This window comes from Tinamus guttatus, unplaced genomic scaffold (assembly GCF_059628265.1).
Source record: "Tinamus guttatus ecotype Peru unplaced genomic scaffold, ASM5962826v1 Tinamus_guttatus_pri_ptg000463l, whole genome shotgun sequence".
NCBI lineage: Eukaryota > Metazoa > Chordata > Aves > Tinamiformes > Tinamidae > Tinamus > Tinamus guttatus.
Window position 1 is genome coordinate 502,303 of NW_028288997.1, and position 16,634 is coordinate 518,936.

Below are 16,634 nucleotides of genomic sequence, written 5' to 3' on the forward strand. Positions count from 1 at the left end.
TCAAAAAAAAAAAAAAAAAAAAAAAAAAAGAGTTTAAGTCTTTCCAGCTTAAAAACTGGACGTTTGTGTAACTCCTTATTGACATCCAGCAACAAGAAGATCAGTTTCTCTGTTAGTAGCACTTGTATGTTAATTGCAAAAAAAAAAGAAAAAAAGAAAAAAAAAAGGAAGAAAAAAACATCTTTTATAAAATGACAGGTTGAAGTGAAAGGGGACAGTGAAGGGCTGTGTGCTCTGGAGGGTGTGAATAGACTGAAGGCAGCCCTTGGCAAGTCTGCGTTGGTTTTGAAAGAACCAGAAATTCCTTGATCTGGAGCGTGCTGTCTGACAAGAGCAACGGTTACTGTTTTTAGATATTGTGGGAAATGTTTTTGGCATTTTTCCCTGCTTTATTTCCCTCCTCCCCCTTTTTTAAAAAAAGAAATTTTATTGTTCATGAATGCTGCGTCAAAAGTCCCTGTCCTGAGTTGCTAAATGATTCTTAACAACTGTTTGTATCTGACTTGCCGACTGTATAGGAGCCAGTCCTGTTCCTTTCTATTAGTCACTCTTCTTACAGGGAAGAAGTTTCAAAATAGCTGGTAACTTTTTTTTTTTCTTTTTGAAAATATAAATAATTACTATTTTGTACTGTGTGGTATCCGTTGTCTTCTTTGTTTCATTTTTTAAAGACTTTGCGCAGCTTAAAACCCGTTACCAAAGATACAGTTTCTCTCTGCTGCCCACCATGGATAGTAACATGCTCTTATTCAAAGGGAATTTATTAAGGATTGCTGCACACAATTGCAATGCAAAACTATGTTTTATATTTCTCATAGCAGGTCTTACCAAAATAATAGAGAACAGTGGTTTTAATAGTAGCTGCGTGAAGCTACCTCATGGTCCTACATTTTACCTGTAATTACATTTAAGTGTGGGAAGGGACAATAGTCTAATAAGCCATCTGTTTTATAACATTAAGGTGCAGTGTAGGGTGTCTGGCTCGAAGAGACGCCATCCATTTATGTCATCTTTAGCCCCAACTATCCCGGGAGGTTAGATTGAAATACGCTGTGCCAGGGTGGTGGCAAATTGATTTGACCTTAAGATGGTCAGGTAGGGCACGTAATGGATTACAGAGAATAATTCTGTTTTGTCTGGAAAATAGATGAGGGGGCTGTTGTCTCTAATTTTTCATTCTGTTATCATACTTTTTTCCCCCACAGCCTTGTGTGAAGGAGAGCTCCATTCATCCACTGCTGTGTTTAATCTCCCTGCAGTCTATTTTTATCAAACAGTGACTCACGAAAGGGTCCCGGCCCCTTTTTGTGTCCCCCCGCAGAGGCTCTCATGATGAACATGCACAGCCTGCTGTATCCAAAGCCTTCCCTCAGCTGCTTCTCCAACTCCCAGAAAACCTCCATTGCTTGAACTTGGCTAATTCCTTTTATATTGGATTTAGCATGCATTTCCTTTTAGGTAAGCAAAGCATTTAGTCGTTATTTTGATGCTCCCCGCTACTTGTCAGAACTCGAACCCGGCATTTCTAGCTTCTAATTACACAAAAAGTTCATTGCCGGGTAATTGCAGAAGTTGTGTGCGCGGCGCTAATTACGCCGCGGGCCCCGTGCTGTTTGCTGCCATCTCCAACCCTCCCCAGCGAGACCTTTTATCCTTGTCACCGGCTGTTCCAGGAGCGTCCCTGGGACATGGACAAGCCTCGGAGAAGGTAAATGGGTGTTGACATCACCATCCTCAGCCTTCGTTGGGGAGGTATTTATGGAAATGCAGTCCAGATGGAGCAGCCTCTTTCCCGGGAAGATGCAGAAATACCTGCAGGAAGATGATCTGTCCTGGAGCTTGTCAGTCCCAGCCCTTCCTATAGGACCCAGAATACGCCATCCTAGAAGGTCTGAAAGAAGACGCACGAAGGAGGCAGCTTGTTCCGATTTTCCCAGTTGCAGGTGAATTAATGATTTGTTTGTCAACTTCCCTTTTTTTTGTTTGTGTTTTTTTGCTGCTGTAAATGATACAGCTGAAGCCATCTGGTTCTAACAACATCAGAGCTGGAGCGCGGTGTTGATCAGCCTCCCCCTGCCACCCTCCCTCCCCACATGTGAGACGTAATTCAAGTTAACTCGCCGGCTGTGGCGCGTGTTGCTGCCGCCGGGATGTCCGTGCCAGGTGAACAGTTGGAGGCTTGAATCCCACAAGGAGATGGCATATTTATCAGGACAATATTTCAGGGAGATGGTTTTGCGGGATCTTCCAAACTGCAGCACAGTCGCCACAGGTCCGGGCTCCGATTCCAGCCTGGGCCCTGTCCTGGCGCGTTTGCTTCCTCTTCCTCTTCCTCCTCAGGAACGCCGCAGGGCTGCGTCCCATCGCTCCACGCGGTCTTTTATGTGCTTCCTCCTTATTATTTCTTGCTCCTCTCTCCTCCAGCTGCTTTTATGTTGACCCGCGAGGCTTGCAGCCTTCGTCTGGGTGCAGGGAGGAGAGGTGAGGATGAGAAATCCCTCACGGAATCCGCTGACCTCCTCCCGCAGCCGCCGGATGCGAGCGTGCCCTGTCCCCGGGAGCAGGCGGCCTCTCCGCGGATCCAAGCCCCGAGTACGTTTTTCCCAGCCCAGAGATTTCTTTCTGGCTGCCCCTTGGGCTTTGTTATAACCGAGTGAGATTCTATTGAGGTATTTTTCTTATTGTGTGAGTTTTTCCAGATGAAAGGAAACCGCTTGTCTGCTTATAAGCAGAGCAAACAAGAGAGTGGGGAGAGCTGCTGCGCTTTGAAACTATTTCCTGCTTTGTTCTGGTGCTGAAACTGCTGTTCAGGACAAAATACCGTCTCTCATTCCTTCCTCTTCCTTGAAGAAGCCAAAAATCATTTTTTAAAAAAAATCAGAAGACTTCTCAACTTCTATGCAACTTATCTTGCAAAAGGCTTTGTTAAAATAATTATCTTGTTCAGTCAGTTTGGGCCGTGCAGTTTATTTGTGATGCAGAATTACTTAACTCATTTATTTGTTATGGCTTTTTCTGTTATTGTTAATCTAATATGAAGATATTTAATTATGCACGGGGTATTTTTTTTTCCTCCCTGACCTGCTGGCCGCTTGGCTGCAATTCTAGATGCCCTGCAGCAAATTTTTGCCTTGGCAGTTCCTTGCATGTGTTAATTTGTAAGGGTGAAGCTGACTTTAAAACTAGTGTTGAGGCTGCTGTCATGTGGCACAAAAACAGGCGCCAGCTTTATTTGCACAACAAGTCAATGGACAAAGGAAACTGGGAGACGACAGGGAGAAAATGGCCATAAAAGCACCCAAAATGGGTAAACCAGGAGCTGTCCAGCTTGGGAGCTGGCCTTTATAGTCTGAGGTTCATTTGGCAAAGTGCAGCCTAGAAAAGCCACCGACTTTGGGGTTAAGTTTGTGTTTTTTGGGTTTTTTTTTTTTTTGGATTTTGTGTCTTGCTCCTTCTTGATACATTAGACCTTGTCTCGAGGACTGAATTATTAAAATCACTTGGAGAAATCTGTTAATTGATGGGGCAAATTGAGAAATGGTAGACAGAGGATTGCAATTATTCCATCAAGTTATGTAAAGTCACAGACAAGAAAGATAAAATGTAGACCTCCTGCTTGAATAATTAAAAAGCATCAGTGGCCAAAAAGAAGGAGAAATTAATATAGATGTGGATGATAAATTGCATGGAAGGTGGAACACCTTCTCCTCCCTTCCAAAAAAGAAAGTGTCTTGTATTAGAGCGGGGTATTCTCGCCAATCCCGCTGCAGGAACGTTCCTTGGAGCCGCTCTATCAGGAATATCGGTAACTGAGCAAAGATTGAAGAAGCTGTTGGCTGTTGCCACTGGGGAGCAGTGCTGAGGACAAGAACTGTTCAGGTATTTCGAACAAGCTGAAAATGAAGCTTCTTGAGCCTTGAAATAGGCCGAGGTTGTAAATCCAGGAGTGATGGGATGAAAATGAGCAGATGAAACCCATTTCCAGACTGTTACTCTGGTTCTTGCAGAAGTCTCTTGACAGGCATGGAGGTTCTCCCTGAGCGTTTTCAGTCCCTCAAAGGCCCTGGAGAAGGCACTTCATCAAAGTGAGGGATCTGCTCCTGACACGGAAGGAGCTGGCAGCAGCAGGGCTCAATATTTAATGCCGCGATGTCCTTGCGACGTCCCGGCACGAACGTCCTCGTGCTGGGGAGCTTCCCTGCAGGCCTGTCCTTGGGGGTGACATGAACCCAGGTAGGCTCCAGAACTGCTCAACCTTTTTTCCCATTCACACCTATTTTATCATCTCGTGGCAGGACACGCAAGATTCTCTTATACCATTTTGCTTCCCATTAGAGAACTTCCCACAGTTGATTCTGGTTTCTCCTGAGCTGATGCACCCAAAGTCTGCTGCATTGCAGTTTGTCCTCCCCTTCCTTCCTTCACATTCGCTTTCTATTTTTTTCTGTTATTTTGGCTGTTTTTTTTTCCTCGTTACCCCTCCAGGCAGGTGATGTTGGCAAACTTATTGCTTATTATTGAATTGGTGCCAAACAACAAAACACTCGACAGGAATAGCAGAGCAGGACATCGAGGTTTTTAGTCTGTGGATCCAGTTCGCAGCTTGCAGCAATTCCAGCCTTTGCTGGAGCCTTCTCGGATGCTCCCACCCTCTTGCAGGGACAACCGGGAATTGCGTGGAGTAGCCGGGGAAGCACCTGGAAGTTTCCTGTTCCTGAACTCCATGTTCTTGAGTAGAATAGCGGGATTTGGGAGATGGTTTCGCTGTGAGCTTTGCAGGGAACGGGAAGGTAGAACGGGCTAGTGAGTTTTTCTCCTTGGAAATGGTTGCAATTTAAGGCGTAGGAATTGGTTTGCATCTTTTACTTGCCCTTTATGTGGCTCTGCTGAAAGGGGGGGACATCTTAAGACACATTAACTTCATCACATGCAACCTCCGTAACTTAAAACATTCAGACATAAACACATAGGCGATGCTCTTAGGCGTTATAATATCTGATTCTAGACCCGATCTCATTAAAATGCCTTAATGCATAAATAGTTGGACTTGGTATATAAATAAGGTGATGCTGTTTTGTCCAGGGTGATGTTGCTGCCCAATTCAGATCCTCCCAAATTCAAAAATAATCCCAATAACCAAGATAAAACCAGCCGCTTTGCAGCCCTGATTTCTGATGTGGTGGCAGATGGTGAAACCTGAATTAGGTAGCAGACATTACTTATCTGGCCTGCAAACAAAACCCAACCACAACATTTTCCTTAATGAGCTGGATTTATTTCTAGGCGCTGAAGACTCAGAAGTCAAGGAAAAAATGCACGCTGCGAATATGTCTAAATAAGCCTTTTTTCTCCCCCCCATTTCAGCACCTCGGCAGTAATTCCATTGCACTCCAGGGCTGTTTGGACTTCAAAAATGCATCATTTTGTGAGGTTTGAGTTATCGGGGGTGCTTTACGATGGCATGGAGCGGCGATAGGGCATCAGTGGCATCTTTGGTTGTTCTTTAACACCCAGCAAGCCTGGATAGGGTCTCGGTGTCCGTTCCCTGTGTGTTAGCAGGGCGGATTTGGCGGCGCTTGCTCTGTTCTTGGCCACGGATGCAAGGCCAGAGAGCTGCCAAGGCAAAACGGGGCCAGTCCCTTGTTTTCCGAGGTTTATTGGATGTTGCCTCATCTCTTGGTCATTTCTGAACAATTGGAAGCTCAACTTCCACCTGTTTTCTAAGCTTCATTCCCGAAATAGAAATAATAAACCGAGCCGATGCCAAGATGCACCCTTTTGCTCATAAAAATGTAAATGGAAAATTGTCTTCCGAGAGCTGCTTTTGCGCTATTGGTGTTTAAAAGATGAAATATCCCTCTTCTAACCAGATGAAAAGGGATATTTTTCCAAAATTTAGTTCCGTCCCTAGGCGCACGCGGCTCTGTGTGGTAGAAACAGACTTCAAAATGAGTAGTTTTCACAAAATAACAGCTTCGGGGAGATTTCGCGCATCAACACTTAGTAACCACGGGTTGATCCCTGTCGTCTCCCATCAGTCGTAGAGGCAGCGCCTCATAACAGACCCCACTTATTGCCTGTCTTGGGGCTTTTCTTAGAAAATAATTTTGAGAGGGACCAGAAAATGATCTGGCTCATCCTCGTGTCCCAAAATAAGGTGAATTATTTCTGAAATCACGATCACTCTTGGACTTTCTTCTAAGTAATAATGAGGGATTGGGCAAAATTTACCAAATTGTCCCTAAAATTCAGCCTTTTTTAAGACTTTTGAGGCAAATTACCAGTAGAAAGAACCCCCCTGTACCATGATTACTGCTCATCATTGAGAAGTATCAACAGTGGCTCCCAAAGCCCATCCGCTTGCGTCCAGTTTTTTGGAAGTCCTGTTATAACAGGTAATTAAAGGATACTAATTGAATTAAAAGCCCATCTGTCCGAGCGCAGCACGCCAGCAAGGCCCCTCATTTCGACACTGTGTTTGCGCCGTCGGAGGCTCCAAACACCAAGTTGGCCACCGATGACCTAGGTAAATATCCTGCTTCCCGTGACAAAGTGCCGGAGCATCCAGTGGGAAAGGAGATCCACATAAAACCCGCAAGGTAAGCGACTGTGGCTTGTGGGGTGCATCCAGAATAGCTTTTTCTCTGATAGCTGGGGGGAGAAAAAGCCCATTTGAGGCTTTTTTTTTCCAGAAAGGATGGGCAAAAGCAGGGGGAGCAGAGAGCCACCGTGCCGGATAAAGTCAGGACGCTCTGGGCTTGTGTCCTTGGTGCTTTGAGTCGACACTGACGGATCATTTGGGGTTTTTTTTCCTCCTTCTGGGAATTTTTCCCAGCGCGAAGCCAGATGAAAGCCCCTTGGTGCAGCTGGAAGCGGAGCGACGTCTGCCACAGTCCGGCGAATCCCGGCAGGGAGGAACGTGGCGGCCACCGAGCGCGGCCACCGAGCGCCCGTCCCGGCCACCGAGCGCCCGTCCCGGCCACCGAGCGCCCGTCCCGGCCTCCTCCACCCCCCGGCGGCTCCCCGAGGGCTCCCGCTCCTCCCGTCCCCCACAACCGGCCCAAATCCTGGGAGCGGGGGGAGCTCCACGGTGCCGGCGCCGGCCTCAATTATTTAGCATCTCGTTTAGTGCAGGCAGGTGCGCGGCTGGAACGCCCGAGCTGGGAATTCTCTGCAGAGGAGCCGGGGCCTGGTGGGATTTGAAGGAGCTGGGCAAGTTTTCCAGCACTGTCCTCCCCTTGACAGCCGTGTTTGTTTTGCTTTGTTTTGTTCTCTCTTTTTGCCTGAATTCTCTTTTCCTTTCATGCGTTTTTTTTCCGCTTTCCCTGTCTCCATCACCGCTCCGAGGGCTTGGCTTTGAGCTTGGGGTGGTAGGGCTGGGATTTGGGGGTTGCCCGGGGCCTTCGGGGTGCTCTGGCTTTGGGAACGGCTTTGCGGAGGGCAGGAGGGGGTTGCAAGGTGCTTTCCGTGGGCACCAGCTGCAGATCCTGCAGCCCTGAGGGGACCCTGGGGACCTGCGCCGGGCGGGTGGCCCCTCCAGCACATGCAGCTTGGTGGCACCGCTGCCCCGCTCCTCCGAGCGGCCCCGGCGGCTCCGTGTCCCCCTGTCCCTGCTGCCACTCGAGCAGCCGCAGCGGCTCCCACATGCTCCGCTTGCAGCTCACCCGTGTTTCTCCCCCAGCAAGGGGGCAATCCAGAGTGCCCCGGGAAAGCCTGGGGACATGGGGGATTTTCTTTTTCCTCCTCCTTTTTGGCGCAAGCCATTGGGGACCGAGGTGTTGGGGTAGAGACAGGCGCTCGGCAGCTCTGCAAACCTCCCGGGCGGGAGCAAACCTTCCCTTCCCACCCGGAGCTTCAGTCCGTGGGGAACAACACGAACGAGCCGAGCTCCCCCAGGAGGCGGCCGCCCTGTCCCCCCGGAGCTTGGCCACATTCCCACGTGTCCCCATGCACCGTGAAGCCCCAAATCCGCCCCGCGCCTGGGCACGATGCTCCCAAGCGAGCGAGAGCTGCCGCGGGCTCGGGGGGAAGCTTCTCTCCTGGGGCTCCGTCCGGCTCCTTTTTTCACACAGGAAAATTCCTCGCGGCGAGAGGGAAGCGCTCGTGTCCCCCCCCGGGACGGTGCCCACGGTGGCATCGTCGCGGCTGCCGCTAATTGGAGGGAAGAGCAATCAGCGCCGCTGCTGCCGGAGGAGGCCGAGCGCGCGGGAGAGCGCGGAGACGCTCGTGCTGGAAGCGGCAGCTGGTGCTGAGCTGCGGGAGGAGGAGGAGGAGGAGGAGGAGGAGGAGGAGGCAGCCGTGTTTGGGTTTGGGGCTCAGGCTAATTGGCAAAACCGTAACGATGCTCAGCCCAAACACGCGCCGCATCCAGCGCGCTTGTGTTCGCAGCCTCCTGCGCGCGCCGGCGAGTTGCCGCACTGGGGATTTTGTGGATCATCTCCTGCCTCTCCCTGCTTCCCGGGAGGGTTTCCCGAGCGCTCGGCAACCAACCGGGCTCGTCCCAGTCCCACAAGGAAACAAACGGTAGCGTCTGCGGAGAGAGGAGGCAGAGGAGGCAAAACCCTGGGATGACTTGACGGAGTTTATTGGGGAAACCACAACCGTAGCTGGGATCTGTGCCTGGGAATTGAGGGAAAAGGTGAAGCCTTCAGCTGGGAAGCGATGGAGGTGGGAGAAGGGATGGTGCGTGATGCCTGCATAGGATAATGCAGGGAAAGCACCAGAATTCATGTCTCTAGGAGCTACCTATGGATGTTAAATGAGCAGTGGCCGTTGTAAAAGCCTGGTCGAGTCTCTGGTCCTCGCAGACATCTCCCAGTCTCCCTCCCCACGCGGTGCCGGACACGGCCACCTCCGGTCCCCACGAGCCAAGGGCTGCACCGGCCCCAAGGGCTGCACCGGCTCCAAGCCGTGCAACAGCTCCAGACACCAAAACGTCCCCACTTTGCACGGCGAGAGCAGGGAGAGAGCCCGGGCGCGAGACGTTGCTGCAGTGGGATTATTGCCACCCTTAAACACATGTCGAGGAGAGCTTGAGACGGCTGTAAAGCCAACTTGGTTTAGGAGCTTTGAAACCTCGCCTAGCTTGAGGTTTATATTTGCGTTTGGACATCTGAGCCTTCAGGAACACCAGTTTCTCGCTTTTTTTGTGATCAAGCCAAGCCTTTTTTTCTCTTTCTTTGGAAGCTGAAGTTCTTATGTAGCCAAATTTCTCTGCTAGCCGCTGCTGCAAGAAGCCCTCCGAGCCCTGCCAAGTTCCAAGGAGAATCTCTGGGGTTGGCAACTCTTCAATCTTCCTGCTCCTTAAAGACGCTACCACATTCGGCAGAATATGCCAACCTCTTATTCCTCTATTTGCAAGGCAGCTTTTTTACAGATAACCTTTCTTCTCGCTCAGCACCTCAGCATCTGTCTGGAACGCAAAAAAAATGTTTATTATTGGCAAACCTCATTGACCCAACTTGAGAAAATGGGCACCTTGAGGCTGTTGTATTGGGGAGGAAGATCGGATTTGGCCGCTTTTGCATTAAATTGTACTGAGTAGGAAGTTGAGGCCTTGGAGGAAGGTATGAGCTGGCTTTGGAGGTGATGCTTGGCAAGGAGCATCTGCTTTGGACCCGGGGCCACTGCTGGATTTTGGATACGGTGAGAACAAAATGCTCAAAAGACTCAATCTGGTTGAGTGAAAGGAAACAAGGGGAGAAGAACAGATCCTCATAACCTAAGAAGAGCTGGATTGGGGTTTGCATGAGGTTGGCTCCTGGTGATTTTTCAAGGAATAGCGCAACTTGGACAAAGCAGCATCCGCCGGGTTTTTATTGTGTTTTAGGAAGGGGCTTTTCCCCCTGCTGCTTTCGCCCTCCCGCCGGATGGAAGGCTGCTCCTCGGCGTGACTTAGCGAGCAGGAATCCTCTTCTCCCAAGCCGGAATAACGGCCCGTCCTGGTCTCCTAGTAACTGCCGGCTGCCGCCGCTGCACTTTTGACAACAGTGCCTCCTTTGTAGCCTGTTTTTCTGCTCCTGCTGTCTGCTCGGTTGCTTCAAATGGCAATTGTCTGAAATTTCTCCAAATGAGCAACTTTTGTGCGTGCTCCTTCTGCTCGTTTTGCCTGCGCTGGCAGGAAAAGGGTTGAATGTGCCTTTTTCTGCCTTTCTGCTCTCAAAGGAAGCCTGAAACCTTTGGGGACATCCCTTGAGATGGCTCTTTTTTTTTTTCCCCTTCCAAAATACCGCTTTTTACTACTGCTGTTTTCCGCCAACGCATTTTCAAAGCACCCCCCAAACTTTTTGTTCCCCGAGTAAACATCTCATTGATTTTTTTTGTTTGTTTTGTTCTAAAAAGCTTGCTTTTCTGCACATGCTTTGGCAGGAGGGGTTTTTGAACGTGGCCTGGGGTGCTGGATGTGGGGAATTTTCGGCAAAAGGGAGGGCTGGGAAAGCTGCTTTTTGGTGTCAAAGAGGGGAGCCAGGGCCCTAATGCATGGGAAAGGTGCGAGGAAGGGGTTGGGAATAACGGGTACGTGAGCAGTAGTAACACAGCACTGCATCCCAGGGGAGCATCCGGGGGGAACCCATCAGCCTACGGATCTGGATCCAAAGTCTGGCCACCAGAAAGGGGCAGCTGAGCAGCTGGAGCAGGTCCGGACCTGGGCCATGGCACCTGCGGCCACCCATCCAGCCGGGGACGCGCTTGGTAAAAACACTCGACCCGCACGGGTACCATTGCGGGAACTTTATTCTCTCGCTCAAGAAGGGCAATTTTGTCACTTCATGGGTGTCCCGGGACGAGGGCGCTTGGAGAGGGGTGTGTGGGGAGGGGGCGGCCGGGGCACCCGGGCTGGGGCGAGGAGCCGGCAGCGCTCAGACGCGCGGACGAGGCGGAGAGGAAGGCAGGAATCGCACCTCGTGTCCAGGGAAACACAGGGGTCATGGATCGTGGCCGGGGTCTGACAGGTTCGACTGGGATTTCTTTATCCGCAGAGCCAGAATTCCCAAACCGGCCATGGAGCGGGGCTGCACCGGGCTCTTGCCCGTGATGCTCCCACTCGTCTCCTTGTCCCGGAGCCCTCCGCTGTCCCCAGCGCATCGTCCCTTTGCACCCAGTGCCCACCCCAGGGAGGACGCGGCCCCGGTTCGTGCTGCTGGACTCGAGCATGGAGAAAACGATGCAACTGATGCCCACAGGCGTCCTGTGCCCATTGAGGGACCCAGGTGGCTTTGTCCCCACTGAGGTCCTCTTCCAGGTCCAGGCTTTTCAAGCACTCTTCCACTGAGCTCTGTGCCTCGGGTCCATCCTTTGGTGACCCTATGGCCTCCCTAGATCCAGGCCAAGGTATTATTGCACTGAGAAACACAAATCCTGAATGTGGTTTTATGTCCTACATTTTATATCCTAGATTCTGGCCCCGTCTGCCTACCAGTCTCTAAAGACCACAGATCCAGGCCAGCTTGAGAAATACCCTGAAATTCCTCCTCTTGATATTGAAGCTTTGGGGGGAAAAATAGGGACTCCTCTTCTTCCTCCCTTGCTCCAAGAGCTCTGGTGTTTGGAGACCTTCACGCACCCACCCTGCTCATGAGACCTTCCCCGTCCCTCCCCCCACCCCCCCAGCACCCACTTGTCACCGGGGCACCCGGAGGTGGCCAGAGCGCGTCATCCGGACGGATAGTAGGGCACGTCACTGTGGTAGTTGTAGTCGGGACAGACCTTCTGCACCAGCCTGTAGTCTATGCTGTAGAAGGTGATGTAGATGCAGATGACTTTGAAGGGCTTCGAGCAAACCCAAGAGACGTGGCTCTGGGTGTGCTCGTGGTAGCAGGTTTTAGAGGGGTCGTAGGTGCAGAGCGTGGTCTTCTTGGCGCGATCCACTTTCTCATACTCAACCCGGCAGTTGAAGATCTTGGATTCTTTGGCCTCAATAAAGATCTGTTGCTCCAGGTCGAACTCTACTGCCTTGGTCGGGGGGACGAGGCTGACGGAGATGTTTCCTTGGCCAGTAGAGTTGTGCCGGAAGAAGACATTGACTGTGCCATTGCCATGGTCAACCACCTTTCCTGTGATCAAGAGGTTCAGCTTTACTGTCTTGATGTTGGAGTAGAAATCTCCCCAGCCAAAAATTTTTTTCAGTTTGCCTGTGGCTGGCCCCAGGTCCCTCTGTGCTCTGGCTTGCGGAGCGCGGTCCCGCTCGGAGAGGTTGTCTAGGATATCCCAAAGCTCCCGCGAGCTGCTGACCAGCTCCAGGAGGGTCATGTTCTGGAGCAGGGCTGGAAACAGCAAGGACTTGGCAGAGAGGTGTCCTCTGCTCTTCTGCACTCGAGGTCTCCCTTGGTTCTGCAGTTCGCGTTGCTCCACATCTTCCCCTCGTTCTTCTTGGCCACAGAGCACCTGGACAGAGCAAGGGTGGAGAAGGAGAGGTGGGTGATGGGCACTGCCCCCCTGGCCAGCCATACTCTTCATAGGTGACATGCACTTCTCTGGATGTCACCTAGCCCTCCACTCCTTGCCCACCTCATTCCCCTCTTCTCTCCTTTCTCATCCGCCTCTCTCTCCAGTCTGTATTTCCCAGCCCATAGCAAATTTCCCTGCTCTCTTTCCCCTTCCATTCTCGGAAGGAGCAGAAGGAGCCGCGATGTGGGAACATTTGCCCAAGGGTCCTTGCAGCCCAGGGGGCTGGGGAGAAGGTGCCTGGGGGTCACCAGGTCGGGGGAGGGTGCTGGTGTCACTGTCACCACCACGTCCCACAGACCAGTCACTCGTAGGTGACTCCCCAAGCTGGGGTGATGCTCGGGCTGCCCTGAGCCCGATCACAGCCCTGCGAGCCCCAGCGCCCGGGCAGGCACCCAACACTGCAGGTACACCCCGGTACCGGTGCCGGTACCGGCCGCGCTCCGGGGTGGGCAGCGGCACCGCGGCTGCTCGGGCGCTTCCCGCGCGGGCTCCAGCGGCTCCCGGGGCCGCTTTGCTCCCGGGCGCGGGGGGAGCCCCGAGGGGACCCGGGGCTGAGGCGGCCGCGGGGCTGCGGGGCAGCTGCCCCCTCTGCCAAGCCGGGTAGCCCGGGAATTGGGCCGGGAATTGGACCATCACCCCCGCGCCCCCCGCCACCACGGCCACCCACTGCGCGATAGCAGAAGTTTTAGGATGCTCGGCTTTGCGGGGGCGGGGGGGGCTTCACCGATTTGCAAAACGCTGCAGGCTCCAAAGCCCCCCCTGCCCCTTTGCCACCCTCGGCAGCTGCCCCCCGCCTCCCCCCGGCCCGGCGCTCACCAGCCGGTAGATGCTGCCCTGGATGAGGAGGAGGAGGCAGCTCCGCGCGAGACGCATTTTGCAGCCGCTGCCCGCCCGCCTTCTCCGGCGCTCGCGGCCGAGCGGCGCTTTTCTATTTCCCTCCCCGCTCCCCCTCTCCTGGGCGAGGGACGTCAGCAGGGGAGGAGGGGGCGTCCCCCGGCGTCCCCCGGCCCCCTCCGGCTGGACGGAGCGGCGGGGCCGGTCCCTGCCGCCGCTTCACCTGCCGCCGCCTTCCAGCCGCCGCCCCGCTCCCGCTCGGCTCCCTCCCCTTCTCCACCCCCGGCTCCATCCCTTGCTCCATTCCCGGCTCCATCCTCTCTCCCTCCCCACATCCATCCCCAGCTCCATCCTTTCCTTGTTCCTTCCCCGGCTCCCTCCCGGCGGCACCTCTGCCCAGACCCGTTCCCTGCCCGCAGCGCCCCGGCCTCCCCGGCAGCGCTTGGGGAGCTTATGGGAGCTCCCCTGCATCCAGCCGGGAATACCTTGGAGTCCCGTGGGAAAGAGGGGGCAGCAAAATGGGGTCTGGGGGCAGCTCAGAGCAGCCATCTGTGCTTCGCCCTTTGCAACTGCTTTTCACTTGCAAAAGGGTTTCCCCCCAGCATGGGGCCATGCAGCCTCTTTCCCTCCTGCCTTTAAAAGCATTAGACAGTGAATTTTAATATTTCCAGGGCTTCTGTTTTTTGGGGGCGTTTTTTTTTTTTTTTTTTTTTTTTTTTGAGGGGTGGGTTGTGGAATTAACAACCTGCTGGAGGCTGAGGCTGGTGTGAGTCCTCACACCTGTCTGTGATGGAGGCCGTTTCCCACTGCCCAGCAGCTCCACCACCCGCTTTGCAAGGGAAAGGTAGGATTCAGGGAGTTTTGCAGTCTCCCAGCAAAAAACGCATCTCTCTAACTTTCATTTTATCCTGGGAATACAGGAATGTCGGACTCGCAGGCACTGAGGGGGCAGGGAGGAATTCCCCTGAGCCTTGGTTTGCCAAGGATGGGGCAAGGATTGCGCCCTTTGTTTTCTCAGTTCCAAGTGTGCTTCCTTCTCTACACTGTGCTACTTCCATCCTGGCATCCTTTTCCTATTCTCCTTCTCCTGAGCTGCTTGGGAAAGATGGACCTTGCTGTGTAGAGCTAAATGCTATTAAACTGCAGGAAAAAGGGCATGTTCTGTGCTGCTGGCTGATCTCACACGCCTGCCCAGTCCCTGCATGCTGCCTCCTGCCTTTGGTTTTATTGAATTTTGAATAAAATTGGGAATGCAGCCTCAAATGACCAGGGGAAGGGCCTCTCGTGCCCAATCCAACCACCAGGCTCCAAAATCCTCTAGGAGAGAAAAGGCCACATGGCTTCGGTCCCAAACTGGGGCCAAGCTTTGATGAGCCCAGCTCAGGGCAAGGAGGAAGAGCAGGGGATAAAAGTGATTTAACATCCTCTCTGTTGTTTTTTGTTCCAGGGTTTGGAGGGAGCCAGAGACAGGAGTGGCATAAAAAGCAGAGATTTAGGAGCCGCGCTCGCTCGACTCGCGCTGCTACGGCTCCCACCGGAGCCACTCCACTACCCGTGCCATCCGTGGGCGCTGGAGCCAAGGAGGTTTCCAAGTTTATCCCAGTGCATTTTGCCAGAGAAGAATGTCCTGGTGGCCAAGGTATCTCCTTCCCGCTCCAGGCACAGACGGGAGGCTGCTGGCAGGGCTCCATCTGGGATATGAGTGTTAGATATTTCAGGCTTAATTGCGCCGTGTGCTTCGTGCTTCTGATTTCCTTCTTGCTCCTGGCCTTCTTTTCCTGGGATCAAGGCACTCCAAGCTGGACGGCCTTATGGGAAGCCTACAGCCGCTCCAGAGCCCCTTCCCAGCCGTGCGGCTCCACGTTTCTTTTCCTGGGTTTCTGTTGCCCTCTAGCGGGTCCCTGCGCTGGGAAAGGCTGGGAGCACCTTGCCAAGATGCTCTAGGAGCCACTGCCCAGTGCACACGGAGGCCCCGGGAGGCCACATGAAAGCCAATAAAACCCCCCATCCCGGACCACTGGGAACGGAGGCCCCAAGAAGCCCGTAGGGCCCCCCCAAGACCAGCGCTCAGGGAGGCCGCACCACAGCCCATAGGGATCCCAGGCCCAGTGTGTGTAGAGGCCCCCGGAGGCCGCATGAAAGCCTATAGGCCCCCCCCTCCGGCCCAGTGCACATGGAGGCACCAGGGAGGCCACATGAAAGCCCATAGAGCCTCCCGGCTCAGTGCGCACAGAGGCCGCAGGAAAGCTGGTAGAGCCCCCAGATCCTTGAGCATGGAGGCCCTGGGAGGCCGCACGACACCCTCTGGAGTTTTGCATATGGAGGCCCCAGGAGGCTGCACCAAATCCCGTAGGGCCCCCCGGCCCGTTGTGCACGGAGGCCCCGGGAAGGCCGTACGGAAAGTTATAGGGCGCCCCTGGTGCTTTGTGCACAGAGGCTCCGGGAGGCCGCACAGATGCCCATCAGGTCCCCCCGGCCTCATGCGCGTGGAGGCCGCACGGAAGCCCATAGGGCCTCACCCCCCGCTGGCCCCATGCTCACGGGGGACCTGCGAGGCCACACAAAAGCCCGTAGGGACCCCTGGACCTGTATCCACGGAAGCCCCAAAAGGCAACATGAGAGGCCGGCTGAGCCCACACATGTCATGAGTTGCTCCCGTCCTCTGCTGTGCCCCATCGTGCCACGGAATGGGATTGTCAGGAAAAAGAGGCTGAGACTCAGTGTCCCAATATAGGAATGGTAATGAGATGCTAATGAGATATTAATGAGCTGTAAACTCGATGGTAAGGAGGCCACGACTGGCTAACACAGGACCAATGTTAGCTTAGGAGGGGGCTCCTAAAGCTCTTTAGATATAAGAGGTGTGTTGCTGTTGCAGTCTGGGAGTGGTGAGATGCTAATTATATGCAAATTTTATGGTTATGGGCCATGACTGGCTCTTCGGGAGCTCTGTTCTTAGCCCTGTTTTCTGCCCAGCCAAGCGGTGAGGGACAGAACCGGTCCACGTGGAGAGGCGGGGCTCGCGGGAGCAGGGGGCGGAGCCAGGGACAGGGGGGCCGGGACCAAACGGTGTGGGGCGGGGCTGCTGTTTTTCTTGTCCGGGGACCGCAGAAGTGTTCGGGTTCCAGCTGCAGAGTAACCGTATGTTATTGCAATACTAATTGTATGCTAACGATATGCTAATGAGGCCAGCGTTGATTGGGTGATGCAGAAAAGGAGGGAGCGCGACCGGAGTCTAGAAGAGGGCGTGGCTACCGAGTAAGAGGGCGGGGCTTCTGTCGGGTCGCAGCCACTGGCGTTGCGAGGTGCCGGAGGGGCGGAGCCCCGGGGGGCGGGGCCCTTCCCGGCGCCTG

At 53.6% G+C, this 16,634-nt stretch overlaps 1 protein-coding gene across 1 annotated transcript; it reads right to left on the bottom strand.

The window, feature by feature from the left end:
* Positions 1-11,617: 11,617 nt before the first annotated feature.
* Positions 11,618-13,383, bottom strand: NXPH3 (neurexophilin 3). The gene is made up of 2 exons (XM_088532658.1): positions 13,264-13,383; positions 11,618-12,384 (listed from the first exon to the last, which is right to left on the bottom strand). Exons 1-2 carry the CDS (start codon positions 13,318-13,320, stop codon positions 11,653-11,655), a joined length of 789 nt encoding a protein of 262 aa, XP_088388784.1. The 5' UTR covers positions 13,321-13,383; the 3' UTR covers positions 11,618-11,652.
* Between the last annotated feature and the right edge of the window lie 3,251 nt (positions 13,384-16,634).